Here is a 23495-nt window from a genome sequence, read left to right on the forward strand (position 1 = left end):
CGCGGAGATATCAAATGTTTCGAAGTTAAAAGTGTGTTCTCCCGTAGTACCATTCAAACGCACCACATCTACCACTGAAAACGAAGCGTCTTCAAGGACCTCAGTAGGGCTCAACGAAAATGACACGAATCCTGGCTGCTGCCGTGCATCCGTGTATAAAAGTGCCGCATATTGACCCGATAAAGTTACTCCAAACGGGGCCACAGCAATCGGGGATGGAAGAAGCTCAGCGGACTCGTTACTCCACATCGAAAATGCCACCGTTTTCTTCAGTTCCCCATCCGCAAAAATCAAGGTGCAAGGTTCAGACGGAAATCCAGAAGATACCAAGAGTAAGGTGCACTCGCACCCTCCATCACTGGTACTTTGACAACGCACAAGTACCGCATCAGTTTGTGTCACGTCGACGCCAACATCAACAGACCCCGATGTCCCGTCACTCCGAAGTACTACCGCGCTAATGATCCCTTCGTTGTCGACGGTATAAGATGTCATCTCCATTCCAAATGTACCTGCGCGCAATGCCGACGGCAACGTTAGTAGCGTTCGCGATTAGCTACAGCGGTCACAACTTACCGTTTGAAATGTCGCTCGTGTTAAAGAGGACTGGGCTCGATACACTCGATCCGAGTGGGCCATTGGCCCGAACGTTGATTTTATAGGAAGTATCCGGCACCAAAGATTCCACTCGATATGAAATTGGGCACACGTATTCAATCAAATCAGTATCGCTCTGGCAAGTTACGTTACTCTCCTGTATCTCGATATTGTTTTGACGAAGATAAACGTCGTAGGAGCTAATTTCCTTGTCGTATGTCGACACCCCAAGTGCTATGACTGCACTATAGGTATTCACTTGCAGCATACCAAGAACGGGCACTGCTGGAATGCCAGCCGTGGTAGAATAAGCCCCTTTGGTCCACGAAGATGATGACAGTGAATTATTCACTCGAACAAGAACTGTGTAGGAAGTCTTAGGTTTCAAATTCTCGACGGTGAAATTGCAGCAGTCGAAGTCAGACGACACGACTATACTCCCAGTTTCTTGCACTATGTACTCGTAACTCAATGATTTGTCACCTCCAGTGTCACAAGGCGGAACAACGCTAAATTGCAGCCGGTTGTATAGGCGCCCCACCAAGGAAAGTGCTGGAGACAATGGAGGCGTTACGCTCTCCGTCGTGAGCTTTGTTGTTGCCATGGCACCTTGCGCTAGCGACGCACTGATCGCGACAACACCATACACATAGCTGGTATCTGCCACCATTCCTCCACAGTCGGAATACGGGGGTTGAATGTATCTTAGCGTAAGCAACTCGTAGTTTCGATAAACATAATACCCAACAATCGGGCCACCTCCTGAATCCTGTATTATCAAAGGGCAAACAAAGGAGTTGTTCAGTGTTTAACATGCCTGCACGACTACACACAATCGAACATAACGCACCAAAGGTTCATCCCACAAGAGCTGGAGTGACCCACCCGTCCCTGTGAGTTGCCGAAGGTTTACAGGGTACGTCGGAGGGGTTTGAATCCTAATCGCGAAACCAGCGCAATATTAGTCGCCAAAAACACAAAAAAGAAACAAGAGCTAGAAAACAAAGCACTCACGACGTTTGGAGGCCTTGAAGCAAGGAGGTTGAACTCCTTCCAGCACCATTGATTGCTTGTACGCCAAAGTAGTACGTTGACGAGTAGTTGAGTCCATGGAAAACTGCTGACGTTGTACCCACTACAACTCTTGGTTTTTTTGCCAGTACCATGCGACCACATGTAAGTCCAAATCCGTACTCGCTGTCGGCACGGGTGAGACAGCAAACTTGCGTGCCGTCGGGGCATACAGCATCAAACGCAGGAGCTTCGCACGTGATTGTACTCGTGATCAGTTGATACTGTTGAACTGCAAGGAGCTTGACAGAGTTACATCTCGAACACGGGTTAGATGCATCGAGCAGGTTGTCAAAGCACCCACTGATGAAGAAAACACTGGTGTTATAATTCATGGAGGACAACCGTTCCCCTCCTCGATCTGCAGGAGGGTTCCATGACACTTCAATAGCACCACCTGACGAAAGAACGGAAGATACTCCCAAAGGCTCGCTGGGGAGGGTTAGAGACCGCGTTTTGAATGAAGTCGCAACTGATTCGCTTTTCAAGCTTTTCATCCCAGCTGCGTTGGTGACGATCATTTTCACAGTGTACACCGTATTTGCAACGAGATTCTTAAGCAGCGCTGGCGACGTTAGTACTGGTCGCTCCTCTTGGCTTCCAAGCGACATTAAGACGATTGTATAACCTGTTCACAGCATCGAAGTTAGCCTTGAAAATCATGGTTGATACATTCTCAACTAGCGCACCTGTTAGATCTGCACCCCCAGTGTCAAGCGGAAGTGACCATTCTGTCACCACAGTACTTCCAGTGATATTCGCAATTGTAATATTGCGAGGTGCAGACGGAGTCGAGGGGGATGCCGTATTCATAATCGTAGGGGCGCTGAACGAGGAGATACCCAGGTTCGTAACAACAGCAGCTGTGATGGTGTAGCTTGAATTCGCTTGCAGAGATGTTGCATTGAACGTCATGACATCATCAGCCGTAATATTGTTCGTCAAAGAACTTCCTGTAGCATCCTTGATCGTTACTAAAAATCCAGTAAGTATCGCCCCTTGCATGTTGAGGGGCTTTACCAGGCTCATCGTTATCATGCCCCCTGTGGTTTGCAGGAAGTAAGGACTCGGGGGTGGGCCAGGAACTGTAGCAGCTGCAGTATAAGCATCTGTCGAATTCGCAAGTTGCAGACTGTTCGCCACTGAGATACAAATGTCGACAAGGTTTACAGCCACTGCCTTGAAGATATACCGGGTTTCTGGAAGTAGAGGCTCATCACTCGAATCCGACAAATGCAAAATCTCCACTGCACCGATCGTCTCCGTACCGATAGTGGTTGCCACTTCTTTAAAATCGCCAAGGTCGTCGGTAGCCATGTACACATTATAACCCTGAATCCGGCCTCCACCTAAGCACAACTACTCGTAAGAGTGCCGTGTAACACCTCTATTGTGCGCAAGATCTTACCATCATCAAGCGGAGGTATCAACTGCAAGTCAACAGAAGCACCTAATCAACCAGTAATGATACGAAATTAATAGGGAGCTCGTTGATGATTTAACGAAGACTGATCGTACCTGTAGTAGTAAGTACTCTTGGTGGAGGGCATGGGCCTGGAAGCTGAAGAGCCATAGTTTTGGTCGTCAAACGACTGCTTTCCAAAGACATCTTGCCGCCTTCGTTGGTTGCAATGGATGAGATCGAATATGTCGTTAGAGCGTCCAGACCGTAGATATTGTACGTGAGTAGATCAGAGTTACTAGTTGACAGCGACTGCTGCGTTACTGTCATGCCATCTGCGGTTCGAACAATGACCGTCACGTTGGCAAGATCGGCTCCTCCGGTATCTGCTGGCGGCTGCACACTGACTCGAGCGAAGCCACCACTCACAGCCAGCAGTTCAGGGGCGTTCGGGGCATCTGGTTGCGCAAGAGCCAAAGTCGTAGTAGCAAAAGAATTTGAGCATAATGGTGCTGCTGAGGATCCATTGACGAGAGTCGCCTGCACTTGCACCGTGTATGCGGTGTTGCTAGTTAAGCCAAAGAGATCATAACGAGTGGCATCTAGGCTGACAGTTCCTCTCTCCTGGCCGTCCACGAACACTCGGTAGTCTTCAATCTCGACAATTGAATAGTTCGTAAGCCAAGCTGATGAGATCGCCCTGCCGGTGAACAAAGGACAGTCAGTGTGATTCAACTCAAACAAGCATTTTCGGTTGGCAACGTGCCATTGGATGTGCAGTGCGCCTCCTGTCGCCGCAGCCCATGCATCGATCGAGGGGTCTGTCGACTGTGCGGCGGAGCTCACGATGGCAGTGGCTAGGAGCAGTAGCCGCGGCACCATAAGACATGTACTCCCTCTCCAGAAGCCGTCCGCCTGGTGCATGACGTAACACGCTCCTGCTCAATAATAGTAAGTGCACGCTGCAGCGCTAGCTGTTGGATCAAAAACACGAAGCGTGGATATGGCGACCTTTAGCGGTCACGTTGATTCACAGCGACCTTCTGTGGGAGGTTTGGACGGGTAGGGTTGCCTGTGGACATCGGCATTTAGGTGCTCAAAGCTTTAGTTGACAACCTCTGGGTGGTTAGATCTGGTCTATACAGTCAAAACATGGTGCACCCTGGTCAATTGCTACACGACCGAGCTGTGGCGCGGGTTCATGCGCATGTATTCGCGCATCGCGCGGTCTGCCTCGGGGAAGAGGGACTTCAAAAATGGGTCTTCGGTCGACATGGACATGACCACGTCGGTAGCTTCGTGCCGGTAGATCTTCTGCCACTTCTTGTACTTCTTCAAAATCTGGTGGGCAGTGTTGCCTTGGACACGGTCCTGTACAAAACACGCATGATGAGCGCGTTAGTAGCAGCTCGGATGAACATGGTCAATGCAGTAGTAAAGACGCCGTACTTTTTCCAGCATGGTCAGAATCTCGATCGCCTCAGCTCGTACGATGTGCGGCTCCTTCACCTTGCCGATCCCGTCAGAGTTCTCCAGAATATGCAAAAGGAACCCAAACAGATCCAGACGACTCGCAAGGTACACGATGCCGGCACCCGCGTCTCGGTCGCCGTGCTCTGGATACTGCAAGATAGTGCGCCGCATGATCTCCAGCACGAAGGCACTCTCAAAGTGTAGAGGCCCTCCTCGAGCAGGGTTAACGATCGCCATCAAGCACGACAGCGCCGTGGAACACACCGGCTGCATCGACTCGATGCACGTACGCGAGATTGTGCACACTCGCATGATTCGCACCACGTTGACTACACACGGCTCACATGCTTGCGAACGAACTGTATCGTTTAGGTAGCCGCAGCATTGCACAGGAATTTGCAGCTCTGCCACATTTTCCAGCAACGAGGTTTGAACCTGTGAAGTACAAACAAGGGTTTAGCTTACTCTGCTAAATAACACTATTGTGAAGAAAGTACTACCTGTAGTAGGCACGTTAGGGCCGACCCGACTAGATCAATCAGGTCAATGTCACGCTGTATGAGCTCATCATCGGCACGAGTCATTGTTGCGCGCAGCGCCGATGTCATATGTGCAAGTTGCTTGAACAACACTTCAAACTCTGACCACAAACACGTCATGAAATACCTGCGGGTGACACAACAGCGCGAGTCAGTACGACAAATATTGTGATCGCCATTGAGTGCGTACGTACAGAGGATCATGTAAGTTGAAAGTTGGGTCCTCCATAAACAATGTGAGGTAGACATTGCCCGCCATTGGAGCAGGATAAAGGCCAGTGTAATCAATCTCGAACGAGTCCACCACGGATGTAAACTTCCCATCCTCAGTCTCGGTCGTTGACGTCGACGAAAAATAAATGTTCAGGAAGTTAACGATACTGTTACGCTGGTGGTTGCGGAATTCAACGTTCCACACGAGCTCGGGTGTCACGTGATCAGCCTACAACAAATTAAACAAAATAAGTGATGAGATTAGCAACAAAAGTGACCCACTATCGTACGCAACATACCATAATATACTCCACGATCGTGTCGGGGCTTGAAGCGATTGTTCGAACGATAGCTGGAGGGAAGAAGCGACAGAGGGCGCGCCTCGACTCAATGTTTAATGGTGCTCCATCCTTGACCATTTCAGAAAGAACCATCGCTGATGGGATACGTAAGCGCTCAGCAGCATCGAATTCATCGTCAACAATGGTCTCCTCGACGAGTAATACCCATCCAATAAACTCCAAGTAAACACCTGACTGGAGGATTTCTGAGACACAATGTCCGGCTGCTCCACCAGCACACAAATTCCGAATGATTCCGAGAGCGTCAGGCCCCACATCCTGGCAGATATGAACTAGCTCGATGAGAATATCACAAATCCCGAATTCCAGCGAGGCCGCTCCGAAGCCTTCAAGTGTCGACAGTACTTGCAACGTCGCAATGCAATGCAATCGGCATGGAACATAAAGCTGCGGGGTTAACACCAAACTCTTTTCGGCATCTTCGCTTTGATGAACTTCGTTGTCGGGGGGGAATAGAAGTCGCAATATCATCTTCATCGCGCTGTCGTTGGCCACTAGATTTTTTTCCACGAGCGTTGGCGCCACAGAAGTCGTAATCGATAAGCAATTAAGAGCGGTGACTCGATCCGTCGTCGTTAGCTGTTCTTCATCGACGTCCCAACCAGCATAAGGAGGAAGCTTTCGAGTATTCCCTTCCTCGTTCACAAATTCTGGACAAATTAGTTCACCGCTGTCAATAAACGAGAATAGCTCTTTAAAGAACTTCTCAGTCAAACCCAGCTCGGCTATTGGCGCTGGAACCAAGCTCTTTTCGATGACAAGAAGACTCCTCATTAGCATCTCAATGTAGAGACCACCGACATAGAAGAGATCCGCCAGATACATAAACCGGAACTTAATAGCATCGGCATACTGCTCATCTGTTGGCACTGTCGGCTCGATACCCGCCCTCGGTGATACAAAATTTGTTTGCTCTTGGCGCATTTCGCTGTTCCAGAACAGCGTATATGATTCGCACTCTCCGTGGTAGATCTTCAGGAATTCGTGATGACTACTGAGTAGCAACAGCCCAGACAGATTCGGGGTCATCAGCGCGTCCACGACATGCCTCACCAATAGATTAGGCGGCGACTGGAGCTCACTTCCTTCAGGAAAAAGCCCTCCAATTCTACACAGCGCACGAATAGCCATGATAGCTAATAAATTCTGCATCTCTGCGGCCACAATCGCAAACCCTTCTTCATCGCAGCCAACACTCTGCTGCAAACGAGAGTGGACAGTAGTGTCGTCCAGCTCTACGTCGTACGTCGAAAAGACCACGAATAATTGCCATAACACACCAGCTCGAACAAGACGGTCCTGATTCTTCTCCAGCTGGGCCATCCTTGATATACCTGCAAATCGTCATAGTTTGCGTCACTGTGTACTCTATCTCAGAAAAAAGCTAGGAAGTGAATCCCTAACGTACCTTCAAGAGCTTGCTGCGTTAGCTTTGCCAACAAAAACGGTTTTTCACCAGCATGATTCCACAACCACAGAATTCGAACCATGTTCACCAGCAATGTGGACGACTCGGCAACCCATTCGCGTCCACGAGGAGAGGCCAATAGTCCAGTTATAGTTTGGAGCGAATACAAGCAAACTTCCAACAAATCTGGTTTCGATGCTGCTTCGCAACCAACCATCGAATCGACACAGTAATCCACAACCTTCTCCAAGGTATCCAGATCTGGCTGTTCAAGCAGCAACTCGCCGTTGACAACAGATACAGCACATGTGTTGTAAACAAGCTCGGCTGCACAGACTGAGATCTCTAACGTCTGAGTAGAAGTTGTGCCGTCAGGAGGAATGCCGTCAGTTGTACAGTGATTTGCTAATAGTGGGAGTAGGAGGTCATACGCGTCAAACTCCCACTCGGCAAGTTGTTCCGGGTAGCGGTTGCACATAATGACCAATGAATGAAGCAGAAGCAGCAAGTTCTCAGGGTCATGTCCAGCAGACAGCAGGGTTGGCCGTGGGCATGTAAGAACCCGGTATGCCTCTCGCAGCCTCTCCAGCCTATTACACAAAACAATCGTTAGCAATATTCCAGTCGGCGCCTTTTAAGAGCTAGTACATACCTTTCAACGTATTCTGTCGCAGAATTACTCGACTGAGCCAAAGCTCTGGCCTTCTCCTTAAAGCCGGCACGTAAGGTAGCATCAAAGTTCAAAATGACCTCCTCCTCCTCAGCGACGCCCAAAATTTTCCGTGCTAGAGAACCATTAATGGGAGCCTGTTGACGGCTCACTTCAGCACGCCACTCCATTGTCAAATTCTCCATAAAGTCTAATGGGTCCGATACAGCGAACTTTTCGTACTCACAAAACTGTCCCAAATAAACTCCGCCACACCACACTTCTTCGGACAGCTCCTTAAAGGCAACGGGTGCCATCGGGCAAAAGCGCCACTCCCGCGACGCGTCTTCTTCCAAAGCTTCAGCAAAGTCGCGTAAATGTGCCTGACACAAGGTTTGTAAGTGTTTCCGCATCTCGGCGCTCCAAATCACAAGGGGGGACCGTTCTCCCTCGCAAAACACTTGCGTAAAAACAGACGGAGTCGATCTTTCTAGCAAATTGATCATGTCCTGCGGTAGAATTCCCATTAGTGCGCTGGTTCCGTTGAATCCAGATTGGAGAAGGTGTGTAGACTTGAGAAGTCCAGCCATAGCCTTAAAATCAGACTTTTCGCCGAGAAATGCCAGGTAGAACAAACCCCAAGAGAACAACGATGCCCTGCTGGTCACGTCTTCTTCATTCGACTCTCCAATCGGTTGTCGGTCAGTGTACAAAAAGTCAAGTAGCGTAGCAACCTTTTCCCAAAGCTTCGGGTGGTCGCTGCGTACCAAAACAGGTAATACTTGACGAGCACACTTCCATAGTGCTGTCTTTCCACGAGGTGGGGGGAAGATAGGCGACGCAACGCCACCGCCATGCGTACTGGTGTCACCCAACAACGAATTGCTGTGGGCAACTGACAGCAAAATGCTGACGGCGTCGTGCGCCATCTGGAGCGGGTGTAAACTCCCTAGAATTCCCACCTCCCACCGTAACTGGGCAATTTCCATCACTTTGGACTTTGTCGTCATCGACTCGCATGCTGGGTCATCTTGTCGCCTTACCCAGAATGTGCTCATGTCTGTGTGCTCTTCATCTCGCTTCTGTTTCAGCTCATTCACGCTGAACAGCCCGAGCTGTTCGCCATCACTGGATTCAAGAACCCAAAGCTTTTTCGGTTCGGTAATATCACGGCTAGTCGCGTGGGCCAGTTGAAGAAGCTGAACTGCCAGCTCGAGGTTATGTTCATCGCTCAACACACGTCGAGCATTCCCAGGGTGTAAGCACAGCGCCCGCACCGTGTGAAGAAAGTTCTCCAGCATTGACGCGTGCACGGTTTCACCCATCAGCGTCCACAAGTGTCCAACTTCTTCGAAGTTCACGGCATTTACGTATCCTGCATGAGCAGCCGCCACAACTCCCATACTCTTTATACAAAGAATTGACGTTTCCAAATCGTCATGATACTCAGCGTGGATGTTTTCCCGCAGCATCCGTACGTACAGTGCAGCCAACACTGATGCTGGGTTCCTAACAGGAACTTGTTCGGGAGTCAGTTCAATAAAGTCGTCTTCCTCCGTTACTGTTCCGAAGAAAGACATTTTGCTTTGCAAGTTTGCCAGGATTCTGATGTAGCACCCTCCAACGACGACCTCGTTACCAAGGCTAGCGTACGACACCCCAAAATCTTCGTAGTTCCAGCGAGCTTTCATGCCCCCTGTGCTGGTCTGAAATCGGGTGAAACGTTTGATTTCGGCGTAAAGAGCATGCCGAAGCTCGTCACGAGTACACTTATTCCAGATCATGTCGACGGTCTCATGGTCTAAGCTCAACATGTGAAATAGGAGACGGAAATTTTCTTGTGCTCGGGCAGAGCGTGACATGGCATAATGTTTTCCCTTCGAAGATTTGTGCGCATTGTGAGATGGGGACTTCTTTCCGCCCAAGGCACCCAAGAAGCTCAATGCAACGTCCCTCTTCCGAAGGCGAGGTGCCCGATCATGAGAACTGGAAGTACGAGACTTGGACTCACGAGTTGAGTTATTCGCGGATCGCAAACTTGTAGAACTTCCGTCGACTGAGCTTTTCAGTTTGCGGAGCATTCGAGCTTTGGATTGATCATTCTCGATCGGTGTTTCAAATGAGCTGCGCCCGTTGCCACCACTCCAGGTCAACGATGAACGTTCACCTGAGAAGGAAGAACGAGCCTCCGGGATAGGCAGGTTCGATGCTGATAGGCGCCGAGATTCAATTTGCCCTTGATGTCCATTGCGCAAACTAATATCTCCCATGGACACACTCTTGTGTGAAAGCGTCGCCTGATGGATATCCGATCCAGCAATGGTGCTTGATTCACCGCCAGACAGCCAGTCCATCGAACCACCTTGGACTGTTGACTCGCCAGTAGAAGAAACGTGGTCATTAAACTCTAGCAAGTCATCTTGTCGTTCAGCTTCCATGGCCTCGCGTTCAAGCCGATCATAATCCTCAATCTGCGCCGATGTTCCAGGAGGCTCTTTTAGCATAAAGAAAAATCCAGGAGGGATTATCCGCGACAGAAGTTGCTTCGATCCATCGTGATGACTCATCCAAAGAGATACCAGATATCGGCTCACGCACCGCTGGTCAAAGGACTCGTCAAATAAGCCCTGATAGAAATGTCGGAGTACGATACCCTCCGTTAAAGCCTTGTCTCGAATACTCGATGCGACGACAGGATCGCACTCCTCCAAGGTAGTCTTCAACAGTAGCGTGCCTGGATACATCACACAGATAAGATGAGTGTTCTTGCAATGGATTGGCCGGGGGGTATCAAGTAGTACGTACACGCCTCGACGGTAGTAGCACAGCGGGACTGGAAAAGTACTTTCAGCAGGGTGCTGTAAAACTTTGCCACCCCTTCCACTAAAGTCATAAACTCCACCGGGCCGGTCGTAGAAGCTCGAGAGCAAAGACAGCCTTCCAGGGTTTGCAGTAATCCCATCATTACAAGAGGTCCAGCTCTCGGCTTCTTGCTGTTTTTGCTACCTGGCTCCACATTGATATCTTCTAGGTGTGTGATGAGACTTTGCGTTAGATATGTGTTCGCGAGAAACAACTTCTTGTTTTGCGTCTCCACCTCTTCGCAATATCTCATGGAAGCTTTATCCAGGTCTAAACACACGCACACGCACGCGCACAAACAAGTAAGGAAGAGCAGACTGACGTAAAACTCCTGCTGTTTCGATACTCACTGGCCGAATTCGGGACCGCGTGGGCGGTTAATTTTCTCAGCAGCAGCGTTGTCCAAAACACAACAAACTCTTCGCCGTTAATAAGCAGATTTGTGATCGTTTCCGACATCTGGCCAGCTTGTCCGATTTCACGGAAACCGTAATAAGAGGATGAAATGCGGAATAGTGCCTGGATGAGGGTCACTGCTGCTCGTTCGGGCACAGGCCTGGTCTTAGCGACATAGTAAAGCTGAGCGCACATCAGTCGTAACGCGTCTCCGACGATCGAATGTTTGGTGTTGTACGGGATTCCGCTGGCAGGGACATTCGCGTTGAACTCGGCTACAATTTCGACAAAGCTGTGCAACCTCTAAACGTTAGCGACAAGGCGTAGGCAGAATAAATTGCAATGATGTGCATACCGTACCCTCTGTCGCCAACTTTCAGCGAGTTCCCAAACTTCCCCAGTGATGCCATGCGCTGAAGGTACCAATTTCCAATTGACGAGTCATTGAAGAACGACTGGGTTTCGGTCGCATCTTCAACTGCAGAAAAGGGCAACAACCGCAGACCGCGCTGGTTCACGACGCCGCTGATAAACAGCTCAGGGTTCTCCTCGCAGGTGACGCAAATGTCGTAGATAGCGCTCAAAACCCCGTCGCGGTCCTTCGCCACGTACGTCCGCACCTGATCGTTGCGAAACTGGATGTCAAACTGCTCCGTGCTTGTGCTCTCGCGCACCAGCACATAAATGTCGGAATAGCTGTAGCAGGCAACCACCTTTTCCTCGCGATCGAGCTCCACGAGAGCTTTTTCGTGGAGCGAGAGAATGCGCTCCTGGGGGTCGCTGTACTTCGGCGTCAGTTTTCTCGCGTGGAACTGCACGAACGGCTCGCCGCAGTTCAAGCCGAAGTAGCCTCTCTCCTCCTGGATCTTCTCGGCCGTGACGCTCGCCCTCGCCTTGATCTTGCATCCGATCGCTTCGGCGGCCGCTTGGATGCGTTGGTAGATCTGTCCTCTCTTCTGACTGAAGAGCAGGCGACTGCGTCCCGTGTATCCAACAGCGAACCCGTCCTGCGAGTCCGCCAGCAGCGTCAGGTGCTCCATCTCCGTGTACAGGTACTTGGAGCGGACGCCCCCCGGCTGCGCGAGCGTGACGCCGTCCATGCCAACGCTGAGCGTGCAGCCCAGCATGTCCCCCTTCCTGGACCACTTGGAGCACTGGAAGCCCGTCTCAGCGCGCGCGTGGCGTTGCTGCTGCTGCTGCTGCTGCTGCTCCCTGAGTCGGTACAGGTCCGACAGCAGGCGCGACCGGAAGCGGCAGCGCAGCTTGAGCTGCTCGTCCTTCTTGGGGCCCTTGAGCGCCAGCACGAAGCCCTAAAACCAGCAGCGAAGGTCAGAAAAGCACGCGTTTTGTCTGTGTACTACTACTATTACTACTACTACTACTATTGCTGCTAGGGACCTGCGCGTCCGAGGCGTCGAGGCTGATGCCGAGCAGCGCCGAGAGCGGCCACGTGTTGGTGACCTCGAAGTCGCGCGGGTCGATGGTGCAGAAGCGCGTGGGCGCCAGCGCCAGGATGCGCTCGTACTTGCCCCTCCAGGAGACCTTGACCACCGGGTACTTGGCCACGAACTCCTCGATGGGCGTCGCCTGCAGGAGCGACGCGTTGCTGCGGCTGCTGCCGCCGCCGTTCGAGCGCGGCGGCAGCAGCTGGCGGCGCGACTCGGCGTCGGGCAGCGACACGGTGGGCGCGCTCCTGCCGCTGGCGTCGACCCGCGCGCGCCCGAACAGCGAGCTCGCCTCCGCCATGTTGACACGCCTGGCAGTTCGTTACTTGAACCAGATGCGGAACCCAATACCGGTAGTACCGGTACCCCGGTATGTCCCACGGTGGGTTGTGCCGCAATCAGCAACTCTGTGTTTTTCCTCACGATATAGTACTTTAGTACTAGTCCTCACGATATAGTACTTTAGTACTGCCTTCCGACAGGAAATCCCTGACGTCAGCACTCGAACACCCACGCTACCACCTCCATCCTCCATGTCGCTCCTGGCGCCGCGGCTGCTGTCCATCGGGCGCAGCAGCCATCTGCGCCCTCAGGTCCGCCTGGGCGGCGTCGCGTCTCGCAGTGCGGGCTCCTCCACCTCCTCCTCTTCCCCGTCCGGGAACGAGCCTGAGGCCCCGCGCGTGGCGTTCCTGGACCGCGTGGTGAACCAGCTGAACGCGTCCATCAAGAAGCACCCGGGCGAGACGCTGGCCGTGCTCTTCGCCTCCGACATCGGCAGCATCGGCGCCATGTAAGGGGCCGCAACCAGGAGATCGCAGCGCGCACTTGCCTGACAGAACTGTTCACTGCCTGCAGGTACGGCGTGCTGTCCGTGACGGGCGTCGAGTTCTCCCCGGAATTCGCCTTGGCCTTTGCAGCCAGTCGCCCGTTCCGGCGCTTCCGTCTGCCGCTGGACTTGGCCGTGGCGGCGGGCGTCGCGCGAGTCTTCCCGGCGTTCTCCAAAGTGCGGCTCTCGGACCTGGCGGGGGCTCTGCCGGAGTAAGCTGCAGCTCTTTGTGCTCTTTCTACAGGTTATTAGCGCCGACTGCTGATATTGTTTTGGTGTTGGTGTGGCTGTTGCTGCTGCAGTCGGGCGAGCGCGTCGGCGTCGTCGACGATCGCCAGCTCTGGCATCGTGGCCAAGACCATGAACAAGGCCAGGGAGGTGATCGACAACTACGGCGCGGCCTACATGATGGGCTCTCGCCTTGCGGGTGTGGGCGTGGTCTGTGCATTGTACACCCTCATTAAGCAGGGAGTTGACGTGATGCCGATCCTCGCCTCGCTCGGTGTCGATGAAGTGGGCCAAGCACTTGGCTCCTACGCTGCGGCCGTAGTCTTCAGCTCGGCGTTCTATCCTGTGACGCTGGGCGTCTCGGGCTACATCGTGCCTGTCGTTGCCAAGCTACGCAGGACTGTCATGCCCTAGACACTAAAAAGCTCTGCTTTAGAGTAATACATCGCTTCCTGTGTTGTTCTCTTGCTGGCCGTTTTCCAGCTTTTTGGTAAGTGGGCGTTGTTTCATTTGCGCGCACATCAAACCGTTAACACTTGTCTCGAATCTTTCTCAACACCCAATTTGCTTGACGTAGATGCCACCGCCTTCAAAGAATCGCAGCGCCCCAGGCCAAAGCCCCAACACTCTGCGGCGCTCAGAAGAAGGTCCTTGCTCATCCATCTCTCGTGAAAGTAGCATTGGCATTTGCAATTTCGATGCTGGATGACGAAGCGGTCCGGTCTGGCAAGCACTTGCTCCGCCCACATTTGCCCGTGATCAAATGCAAGCACTGGACGCAGGTTCGGTTTCCAGGTAGGGCGGCGGCGCTGAAGCTGGCGTATAAGTGCTGTCTGAAATGAAGTTTCACTGTTGGTTGTTGTTGTTTCCAGGCCGCCTGTACCATTAGTCTCGTTGGGCTGGTCTGCGTGTTCGTCGCTGATATGTCGGCGTCGTCGGACTTTTTGCGCTGCTATTTGATGTTTGCCATGGATACGCGTTTTTCATTTCGTGGAAGTAAGACGAAGGTCTGAACTAACATTGACACTTCATTATGCAGAATGAATCCAGATAAGCCAGGGAACACCAGGAATGACTTCAATTTGAGCCTCCAAACACTGTCTAGCACTGGTATGTTTGCCCAAACATTGCTATTGCATCGCTGATGTGCTTGATGTTTTGGTGGGCAGGATATGGAGCTCTTTTTCCAAACAAACACGTGCTCCCGTTGGATTGCTGTGATCGAGTCTTTTGTGCCACTACTACTCGCTTCCTTCATCACGGGTGTTGTATTTGCAAAGTTTGCGCGACCCCACCCCAGCATTACGCTTAGTGACGTAAGTTCAAAAACTCCGTGCTCTTGATGCTTTTGGTGTAGCTGACTGCTATTTTGTGGTGTTAGATCTTCACTGTTTCGGGTGGAGAAAACAACAAGGAGATGCGTTTTCGGGTGGTGAATGGAGCTCGTCGCGATCTCGCCAAAAGGGGGAAATAATTGACGTGAATTTCAAGTTGTAGAGGTAAAGACTCCCCACGAACGTAGCCGCTAGAAGTTGTTGTGCTTATTGACTCGACGCTAGGTTTGTCTGAAGACCGGAAAGCATGATGAGAAGAGGTTGTGTTACTATGAGCTGAAGACTTCGCGTCTTGTTTCGCCGAGGTGCGTCCGATATGTCAAGCGGCTACGCATACAAGAGCATGTGATTCCACGAACTTGCTGTTTGCTAACAGACCGGAAATTGAGCTGATTCACATTATCGACGCCAATTGCCCATTTTCCAAGCAAACCTCAGATGATCGTGCGCACACAGACTTCGTTGTGATCCTTCTTGCGTCTGGTTTGGACGATAACCTTCACGATATGGTGCACAAGAAGTATGCATACTGTCAAGAATCGATGAGTTGGAACTCCAAGTTTGTTCCGATGCTGGAGTGGGACGCTCACCACCAATTCATCGATCTTGATCTCGACAAGATATCATCGGTGGCTTCAATATCAAATGATTCTCTCCCTGTCAACATTGACGTTACGACCTCATCGATGCGAGAAGAGGATGCATCTTCGTCCACAGAATTGAACGATAGCCACAGAAGTCAACGCAACACGAACGGCCCCAAAACAGAGGATACCATACATACCCCACAATTTGGCCGATGGCGGCACTTGGGAGTTTAATGACAACTACGATAACGAAGCGTCCATTAAGAGGAGAAGCGGACGCGCAAGTGGGTCAGACGCAAGTTTTACATCAAACAGCGCAGAGGAAAATGGTTAATACGCAAACCAAGATCGAACTTTCCAAAGAAGGAATAGCCGATTTCCTCAGTCCGCTTTTTCGTTCGAAAATCATGATCATCACTTGGCTGGCAACCACGACGATCATCCTATGAGTCTACTGCAACGAAGAGTCCGCGTGAGGAACCGCTCTCGTTGCGTGTTATTGGATGGGGTGCACCGGCAGGCCCTGACGGCTTCACGGACCAGCCTATTACTGTCGCTTGCTTTGGTCATTCACGGGGCTAGACAACATCATCAGCGAGACCATGGTGCGTACCAGAAGGCGTACCACGCGTGCGGTATCCTGGTGGACCACCACTTCGAGGACAACATCACGCTCACTGCGGACGGACTGTACATCGACCTGGACGCGATCAACGCCACGTACTTGACTCCGACCCGAACGCGGGGGGGGGCAAGAAGACTTCGAAGGCAGCAGCTCCAGCTTTACCCACGTCGAAGCCGTCGATCCAACTTCCAGCTACTAACCGAGTGGCTACCGTGTATGCCGTCGAGTACAGCTGCAACTTTCTATCTGCATCACTTCAACATAATGTTGCGCGCGGCTTGATGACAGTCGACGCGATCACCGAGATTTGACTTGGTTCCAGTATCCGCTATTTCTGACTCGGCCAGAGTATGGCAGCATGGATGCTGAGTTCTGAAGCTCGTCCTCGCATGTGTCATTCCTGAATTCGCTGAGCCCCGCGCACCATGGTGGCCAACTCGCAGCCCGACGCAGGAGCAGCAGCGACGGCCAACGCCAATGCAACAACCAATGCAGCGGCAGGTGCGGCAGCCTCCGCGCAGAAGCGCGACGTGTACGTGACCGGCTTCGGCAGGTTCGGCGACATCCTGGAGAACCCGACCACGTTCCTGGCCAAGAAGCTGGCCGAACACCCCAAGGTGACAGAGGCTCACGTGCTCGAGGTGGCTGCAGAGAGTGAGACAATGGGGAATTGCTGCTCCAGTAGTGTATGCAATGGAGAGGAGGCTAATGGTTTGCGGGGTTGTACCATTGCAGGTTGCGTCGAGGAGCTTGGGATGATGCACGCCAGAGCAGAGGTGCGCTGTCTGTGCCTCTCCCCTCTTGATGCTCTGGAGCTGAATTAGGTTGCCGTTGCTTGCAGGGGCGCGGGCGGCCGTGCATCTTCCTGCACTTTGGCGTGAGCGCCATCGCGCGGACGCTCAAGCTGGAGCAAGTAGGCTACAACGTGGCGGACTTCCGCATTCCGGACGAGCGGGGCTACGTCGCCAAGGACGAGGTCATCCACGAGGGCGAGCCGGACGAGATCGTCACCAAAGTGCCGCTGGAAGAGCTGCTGCCGACGCTGCAGGCCGTGCATCCGAGGATCGCGCTGTCCACCGACCCGGGCCGGTACATCTGCAACTTCGTGTACTTCCGCTCGCTCGTGTGGGTCAAGCGCCAGGCCGCCAAGGGCCACTCCGAGGTGAGTTCTCCTCTCTACTGCATCATACGCCATCTGCTGACTTAAGTCTGTGTCTTGTCCTGCTGCCGCCAGCACCTCGCGCTCTTCGTGCACGTGCCCGAGTTCCGCAACGTCGTGTTCGAGGACCAAGTGGCGCTCGCCTCCAAGATCGTCGACCTCGTGGCCGACCTCTAGGCTCGGAAAGGAAATACCCAGACGCCAGGCAGCTGAATGCCTGCCTTGATAAATACATGTATCTGCGTTTATACACTCTCGCGTGTCCTCCACTTGACGAGACGAGCAAAACAGCACTGGTTTACCGTATTTACGACCATGCAACGGGGACGTGACTCGTCTTGAAGCAACACAGTACCGTGGTGGGCGCTCCGGCTAGGTACGATCCCTGCCCAAACCGTGGGCGCCATCCATCCGTTCGGTACAAGGCTCGCGCCGGCTGTCACGCCACACTCGAAGAGACCAGCCCAGCCGAGTGGCGCCCGGGCCGCAGAACCAGACAACAGACTCAAGCGCGATGAGCGCCCAGCAGACCAAGGCTCTCGGTGCGTGCGCTGCAGCCAGGGCAATACCCCTCTCCACGAAGGAATACATGCGAGCACTGGACAGGGTTTTTTCATCTGACTGTCTGTATGGCCGTGGCTGTGCATTCCAACAGAGGGGGCGGAGCTCAAGGAGGCCCTCAAGCGCCAGGTGGAGTTCTACTTCTCGCGCGCCAACCTGGCCAACGACGCCTACCTCGTGTCGCAGATGAACTCGCAGATGTACGTGCCGGTGGAGGTCATCGTCAACTTCTCCAAGATCAAGCAGCTCACGGCCGACACGGCGCTGCTGGTCGAGGCCGTGCAGGACTCCTCGGTGCGTTGCGCCGCCGCTCTCTCTCTCTCTCTCTCTCTCTCTACCCCCCTACTGCCTGCCTGGGTGCTGACTATCTAGTTGCAGGTCTGCTCGCTGAACGCGGCCAAGGACGCCATCAAGCCCAACATCAAATCGGAGCGCACCACCATCATCCTGCGCGAGATCCCGTCCTCCACCAAGCCCGAGGAGGTGCAGGCCATCTTCGACGGCTGCGGCGACGTCGCCAGCGTGCGCAGCGACGTGGGCGACACGTGGTTCGTGACCATGAACACGGAGGCCGAGGCCGTCAGCACGCTGCTGGCGCTGCGCAGCAAGACGTTCAACGGCGCCGCCATCAAGGCGCGCCTCAAATCCGAGAACGTGCTCAAGTCCTTCTACCCCACACAGCCGGCGGAGAACGTCATCGCCCCCAGCGCCGGCGCGCCCTACGGCGGCCGCGGCTACTACGCCTCGCCCAACATGGGCTACTACGACAACTACGGCGTCCAATACAACACACCGAACCCGCGCGCGGGCCAGCACCACAACTACAACAGCAACAACGGCGCCGAGAACAGCAGGTATGCCGGCAACAACCAGCGTGGTGGCGCTGCCGCCGGCCGTGGCCAGGGCCGTCAGAACCGGGCAAACGGCACCGGCGCGCACCAGCAGAAGGAGGCTCGCGCCAAGAGCGGAAGCTTCGAGCAGCGCGCTCCTGGCAGCTCGCGTAAGAACAAGAACAAGGGCGCGAAGGCTGCAGCTCAGCAGCAGGCGAACGGCAGCAACAACGGCAAGAAGGCCGCTGCCGCTACCCCGGCCGAGCGCCAGCCCGTGCTGAACGCGGTGAACTTCCCTCCTCTCCCTACGGCTCAGGAGAAGACCGAGACGTCAAATGTGATCACCCACAAGTACGCTCACGAGGACATTATGGAAATCGTTAAGAACATGGACGAGAAGGACTGCATGCTGCCGGAGGGTAAGATGGACTACGCTGTGCACCCGGCGGCGCTGACGGCTGAGGCGCACCCGGACCTGCTGCGCAACCAGCGTACGTACAGTATTGAGCAGGCTCGCGACGCCATGCGTCAGGGACGGCCGATCCGCAGTGACTCGGTGGGATCTATTGACTACGAAAGCATGATGTACGGTGAGGACTACACGAAGGAGGCTCGTGAACAGCGCAAGCAGAAGGCTGAAACCACCCCGGCTTCTGCTGACGCTGCTCCTGCTGCGAAGCCTGCCGCCGCCGCTGCCCCGTCATCAGCTAAGACTAGCGTTGTTCCGGCCAAGGTTATCGGCTACGCTGCGGCCGTGATTAACGGTACCCCGGCCCCGGCCCCTGAGCCCAAGAAGAAGCAGCCCGCTGCAAAGGCTGCCTCAAAGGCTGCTACCAAGGAGGAGAAGAAGCCTGCCGCTGCTAAGAAGGCTGCTAAGACTGCGGAGAGCGCGCCGAAGACGGCTGCTGCCCCGGTGGTAGATGAGTCCCTGCCAAAGGCTGGTGCATGGGGTGGCCGCAACTTCCTCGATGTGGTAAAGGCTGACCCGCCTGCTGCTCCGGTGAAGGCGGCGGGGCCGGCGGCTCCCGCGAGCGAAAGCGAGAGCAAGTAGATGGGTGGCGCATTGGCGAGGAGGCGGGAGGTTGAGGTGATGCGTGGTGGTTAGGCGAGGAAGCACTCGTCTGATCCGGGTCTTGGTCTGGTGGCGGCGCTCCTCGAGGCTGTAGATGCGGTTGGTGTGGCAAGTGAGCCCGTAGCTGCAGCTTCGGCAGCTCGCTGGCTGCTCTGTTGGTTGGGTCTGTCAGTTGGGTTGCCGAATGAGTTTGAGAGAAACAATGAAACGAGACAACCGCTGACTGAAACACTGGCGTGACCTGGGCCTAGGGATGGCGAAGACGCCGAAGGGCAGGAGCTGCTCCCGGTCGTCGTTGTGTTCTCTGCATTTTGGATATTTTCTTCATTGTACATGGAATTGCTGGATGCCCAAAGGCGAGCGTGCGCGATGCTCGTTCGTGACATCGTGTGCCTCGAGCAGAGATCTTGATGTGGGTGTTTGCTACGCTCTCCACGCCACCAGCGCGCAAAGCTACACAAGCTTATTGCTTGAAGCTGCGGGTGCACAGGCGAGGAGGAAATCCAAGGGTGCTGCAAGAGTTTTGGCCTCGAGCGTTTCTGCCTGGCATGGCGCAATAAGAGAGTTGAGCTGGATGCCGTCGCCTACATGCATGCCACGACAGCAATAAACAAAATAGACATGGGTACGAGGACCTCATTCTTGTCTTGTAAATGCAACATGTTCACCATCGCGGCCTTTACACTTTTGTCTCGTTGGCTATCGCGTCTTCAACGTTCGATGACAGGTTCGAATTCAAGTACACGACAGCGGCCTTGTTCGCCTGCTCGTCGCTCATGTACTTGGCGTTCATGACTTGAATCTTCTCGAACACTTCACGCTTACTCTGGGAAAGCCCCGAAGACGCAGGAAAACCTAGCGTTCGCAGAGCCACGGGTTGCAGATTCGGGCACGAGCTGCCAATAAAGCCCTTCCACCAGTCAAGCGGACTGCATTTCTGCCCAGAGTCCCATATCGCGTCGTCGGAAAACAGACCCGTTCGAGCTGTGAATCGAGTCAACTCGTCCACGATGCTCCCGTAGACCTCTGGGTTCGAAGTCCGCTTAATGTACGACAGCGCCTCACTCGTGGCTTCCCCTGAAAGGCTCGACGGCGGGAAACGCGGATCCAGAAGATATGCCGTGTACATCGCTGGGTGTTGAATAGTTTGCCAGTATCTTGAAACGATATGCTGGAACTTGGACGCAAGACCCCCATACTTGTCGAGATGCCCCCACAGCAGCGTAAAACGATGATAGAATGTCGACAGCAGTGGGGAATCCGACTCAAACATCTTCAAAATCTCGAGGAACGGCTCAAAGAGCCCAGTAAGCGTCGAAACCTCCTCCCAGAATGTGAGGCTAATAATTCTGTCCTTGACACGCGTGTTGAGAGCGCTCAAGGTGCCATTCTCTGCGAGCAAAATGTCCAGTGAGTGGCGGTTGCGCTCGATCGTAAACAAGCAATCGAGCAGTCCACTTGGAGTTGTATCGGTCGGGTCGCCCATCGGTGCAGCCGCCTCAATGGACTGCTCCGCAACGCGTGCAATAGCGGCGCGCGCAACGGGGTCCTGGACGAAGAAGTGCGCCAGCTGCGTGCAAGTATCGAGCGTGTCGGCGATGGTTGACAGGTCCAGCATATCCGTCATCATGGCGGTCATCGTGTGCGCACAGCTCGGCAGGAACGTGATCGTCGGATATTTGCCCTCCAGCGTGAGCGACGCTTGCTTCATACAGTCGGTAGTCTCCATGACAATAACCGACACCCTCTCTGTTCCAATCTGTGTCATGATATTCTCCACCTTGTCCACGAGCATCTCCGGCGTGTGGGTCATGTCTCCTGTGCTGTCGAATGCGAATATCGCCGGGCTCGGCGAGTTGAGCACACACGTCACCAGTGCGCGCTTCTGCTGCGCCCACGACTCCACTCCCAGACTCACCGCGGTGGAATCCAGCACCTCTGCGCGTAGTTTGATTTGCACCTCCGAGTACTCGAGGTCCAGCACGGACGTGGCCAGAACGAACGCACTGGGCGGGTCGTAGTTCGGGTTCATGACCTTGAGCATCTTGACAAAGGCCGTGTGCTCCACGGTCGCCACCGGCAGCCCCACCCCGAAGATGGCTCTGGCCACGTAGCCGTCCAGGTCGCTCTTGCTGTCCAGCACAGCCACGGGTGACTGGGCCCGGGGCGAGGTCGTCTGGACCTGGTGCTCTGCAGTCGGCGTCGGAGCCTGCTCTGGGGCAGAAGGAGCTTGGTCTTGGGCTTCAGGCCGCAGCGGGTCCTTCTTGGTGCGCGCCTTCTTGGCTGGCTGCGCGGCCGAGTCTACGGCAAAAAAGGCAACTCAGTGACCAACACTCTGGATGCATAGTGAGACCAAGTCAAGGGCGCACCGTGGTGGAGCTTGCGGCTCAAATCGGCGGTCATCTCGGCCTTGACGGACTCCGGGCAGCTATCGCACCTGCGCGCCAGGTGCGTGCGCATGCGCACGATGAGCCCGCACATGTTGGCGCCGCAGTAACTGCACGTGGCGCGCTTGTTGGGCATCTCCTTGCGGAAGTGCTCCCATACTGGACTGGCAGGCCGCGGCATCGCTTGCGCTTCAACGTGGACGTTGGAAACACGAGTTGCTTTGGAGTTTTATTCGAGCATGAGTGGCAAAGAATCCTCCCCTCGCGGTGTACTTGGAATTTGTATGGGATGATTTTGTGTTTTACTAAATCCGAACTGTATTTACTCTGCGAGATTTTGTATATTGAGTCAAGAATGTGACGTGCGGCGAGCAAACTTGCTTGCTTGCTGCACCATCGCCAGAGCAGTGTACAACCACGACTGGTATCTACCAGAACAACGATAACTGTGTATTTTCATTCTTGACCTGACTGGTGTATTTTTGTCCGTGTATCGTTAAGCGCGGGCAGAGCTAAGGCTTACAGCTTTCCGATTGACACGACCGTGCGGACACGAGCACTACTGCGTAAAACTCATGTTGGGCAGTGGCTACATCTACATCGAAGCAGCGCTGCTCATGTATCGGGTAGCAATACAAACCTGCTCGTTGGCTACACGAGACCCCAGGTCTTTTACCATCAGGAGCTTCGTCGTCTTCACTTCGCCCTCAGTAGCACTTGGTGCATCGGTAGTTCTTCGACGGCACTACCCTCGACGCTTTAAATCGGTCGAGGACGAGCTCAAACCAAGTTGAAGTGAGGGGCCATTTGGGGGGGAGGATCAAAGGTGCTTCTGGATGCGGCCCCCTTCAATATTCACCACCCAAAAGCATGAAACAGCTTTCTCTCGGCATCAACGCCATTAACCAGCAACACCAGCCGCATATTATGCATACATACATATGCGGGCAGGAGCCCCCACCTGCTCACGATGAAAGCCATCGGTGCCTTGTCCACTTTTCACCCGCATCCTGGAATATCCGCTGACTTGATCTTTGTATGAGTCCAAACCTTGGGGTAAAAACGTGTGTTCGCGGCCAATCCCATTTTCGTGCGACGTGTGACTGGGCATCACTATGATGCCCAGCAGCTCACTCCCCAATCTGCCAGCTCCAGCGCAAAGCTCTTCCGCGTGCATCGATCGCCCCAAATGGATCTCCTCCGCTGCATCGTCGTCGCTGTGCTCGCGCTGTCCGCCGCCTCCGTCTCCGCCGAAGAAACGGGCGTCCGCGCCCGCCATATGCTCGCAATGGGCGGCGACGAGTCCATCCTGCTCGCGCGCGGCTCACTCCGCAGAGCCGAACAGGCCGCCTAAATACCAGTGGACAACCTGCGACAGAGACCCTCAAGCCAAGCCAAGCCAAACCACCCGCCTTTAATAAGCTCCGGACACCGAGCTGTAAATTATTAATCTATTGCTAGCCGCCCAG

The 23495-nt window shown here is 53.9% G+C and overlaps 8 protein-coding genes across 8 annotated transcripts; 4 read left to right on the top strand and 4 right to left on the bottom strand.

Annotated features, from left to right (window-relative positions):
* Positions 1-2223: 2223 nt before the first annotated feature.
* Positions 2224-3400, bottom strand: IUM83_06273 (histone-lysine N-methyltransferase CG1716; the record flags this gene model as incomplete). The annotated part of the gene is made up of 5 exons (XM_067930464.1): positions 2224-2296; positions 2358-2366; positions 2861-3017; positions 3077-3118; positions 3187-3400. The coding sequence occupies 5 exons, from the start codon at positions 3398-3400 to the stop codon at positions 2224-2226; spliced, it is 495 nt and encodes a 164-aa protein (XP_067800263.1).
* An 843-nt stretch (positions 3401-4243) lies between these two features.
* On the bottom strand, positions 4244-12718 carry IUM83_06274 (Endocytosis protein RME-8, contains DnaJ domain; the record flags this gene model as incomplete). The annotated part of the gene is made up of 14 exons (XM_067930465.1): positions 4244-4441; positions 4520-4978; positions 5044-5209; positions 5277-5524; positions 5595-6991; positions 7066-7655; positions 7718-7965; positions 8758-8842; positions 10313-10448; positions 10520-10651; positions 10721-10846; positions 10927-11264; positions 11333-12282; positions 12371-12718. The coding sequence occupies 14 exons, from the start codon at positions 12716-12718 to the stop codon at positions 4244-4246; spliced, it is 5421 nt and encodes a 1806-aa protein (XP_067800272.1).
* A 232-nt stretch (positions 12719-12950) lies between these two features.
* Positions 12951-13885, top strand: IUM83_06275 (Transmembrane protein; the record flags this gene model as incomplete). Its single annotated transcript, XM_067930466.1, has 3 exons — positions 12951-13207; positions 13273-13455; positions 13546-13885. The coding sequence occupies 3 exons, from the start codon at positions 12951-12953 to the stop codon at positions 13883-13885; spliced, it is 780 nt and encodes a 259-aa protein (XP_067800271.1).
* A 693-nt stretch (positions 13886-14578) lies between these two features.
* On the top strand, positions 14579-15919 carry IUM83_06276 (inward rectifier K channel (IRK-C) family protein; the record flags this gene model as incomplete). The annotated part of the gene is made up of 7 exons (XM_067930467.1): positions 14579-14581; positions 14641-14787; positions 14853-14892; positions 14963-14970; positions 15031-15110; positions 15182-15325; positions 15913-15919. The coding sequence occupies 7 exons, from the start codon at positions 14579-14581 to the stop codon at positions 15917-15919; spliced, it is 429 nt and encodes a 142-aa protein (XP_067800270.1).
* A 523-nt stretch (positions 15920-16442) lies between these two features.
* On the top strand, positions 16443-17353 carry IUM83_06277 (putative cysteine protease family C15; the record flags this gene model as incomplete). The annotated part of the gene is made up of 4 exons (XM_067930468.1): positions 16443-16671; positions 16753-16793; positions 16859-17179; positions 17252-17353. The coding sequence occupies 4 exons, from the start codon at positions 16443-16445 to the stop codon at positions 17351-17353; spliced, it is 693 nt and encodes a 230-aa protein (XP_067800269.1).
* Positions 17354-17690: 337 nt separating this feature from the next.
* Positions 17691-19618, top strand: IUM83_06278 (La-related protein 4; the record flags this gene model as incomplete). The annotated part of the gene is made up of 3 exons (XM_067930469.1): positions 17691-17718; positions 17832-18031; positions 18116-19618. 3 exons carry the CDS (start codon positions 17691-17693, stop codon positions 19616-19618), a joined length of 1731 nt encoding a protein of 576 aa, XP_067800274.1.
* A 700-nt stretch (positions 19619-20318) lies between these two features.
* Positions 20319-22207, bottom strand: IUM83_06279 (zinc finger bed domain-containing protein 1-like; the record flags this gene model as incomplete). The annotated part of the gene is made up of 2 exons (XM_067930470.1): positions 20319-21940; positions 22009-22207. 2 exons carry the CDS (start codon positions 22205-22207, stop codon positions 20319-20321), a joined length of 1821 nt encoding a protein of 606 aa, XP_067800273.1.
* Positions 22208-22846: 639 nt separating this feature from the next.
* Positions 22847-23305, bottom strand: IUM83_06280 (uncharacterized protein; the record flags this gene model as incomplete). Its single annotated transcript, XM_067930471.1, has 2 exons — positions 22847-22872; positions 22966-23305. The coding sequence occupies 2 exons, from the start codon at positions 23303-23305 to the stop codon at positions 22847-22849; spliced, it is 366 nt and encodes a 121-aa protein (XP_067800422.1).
* Between the last annotated feature and the right edge of the window lie 190 nt (positions 23306-23495).

The sequence above is a fragment of the Phytophthora cinnamomi genome, assembly GCF_018691715.1.
Source record: "Phytophthora cinnamomi strain GKB4 chromosome Unknown Contig1, whole genome shotgun sequence".
Classification (NCBI taxonomy): domain Eukaryota; phylum Oomycota; class Peronosporomycetes; order Peronosporales; family Peronosporaceae; genus Phytophthora; species Phytophthora cinnamomi.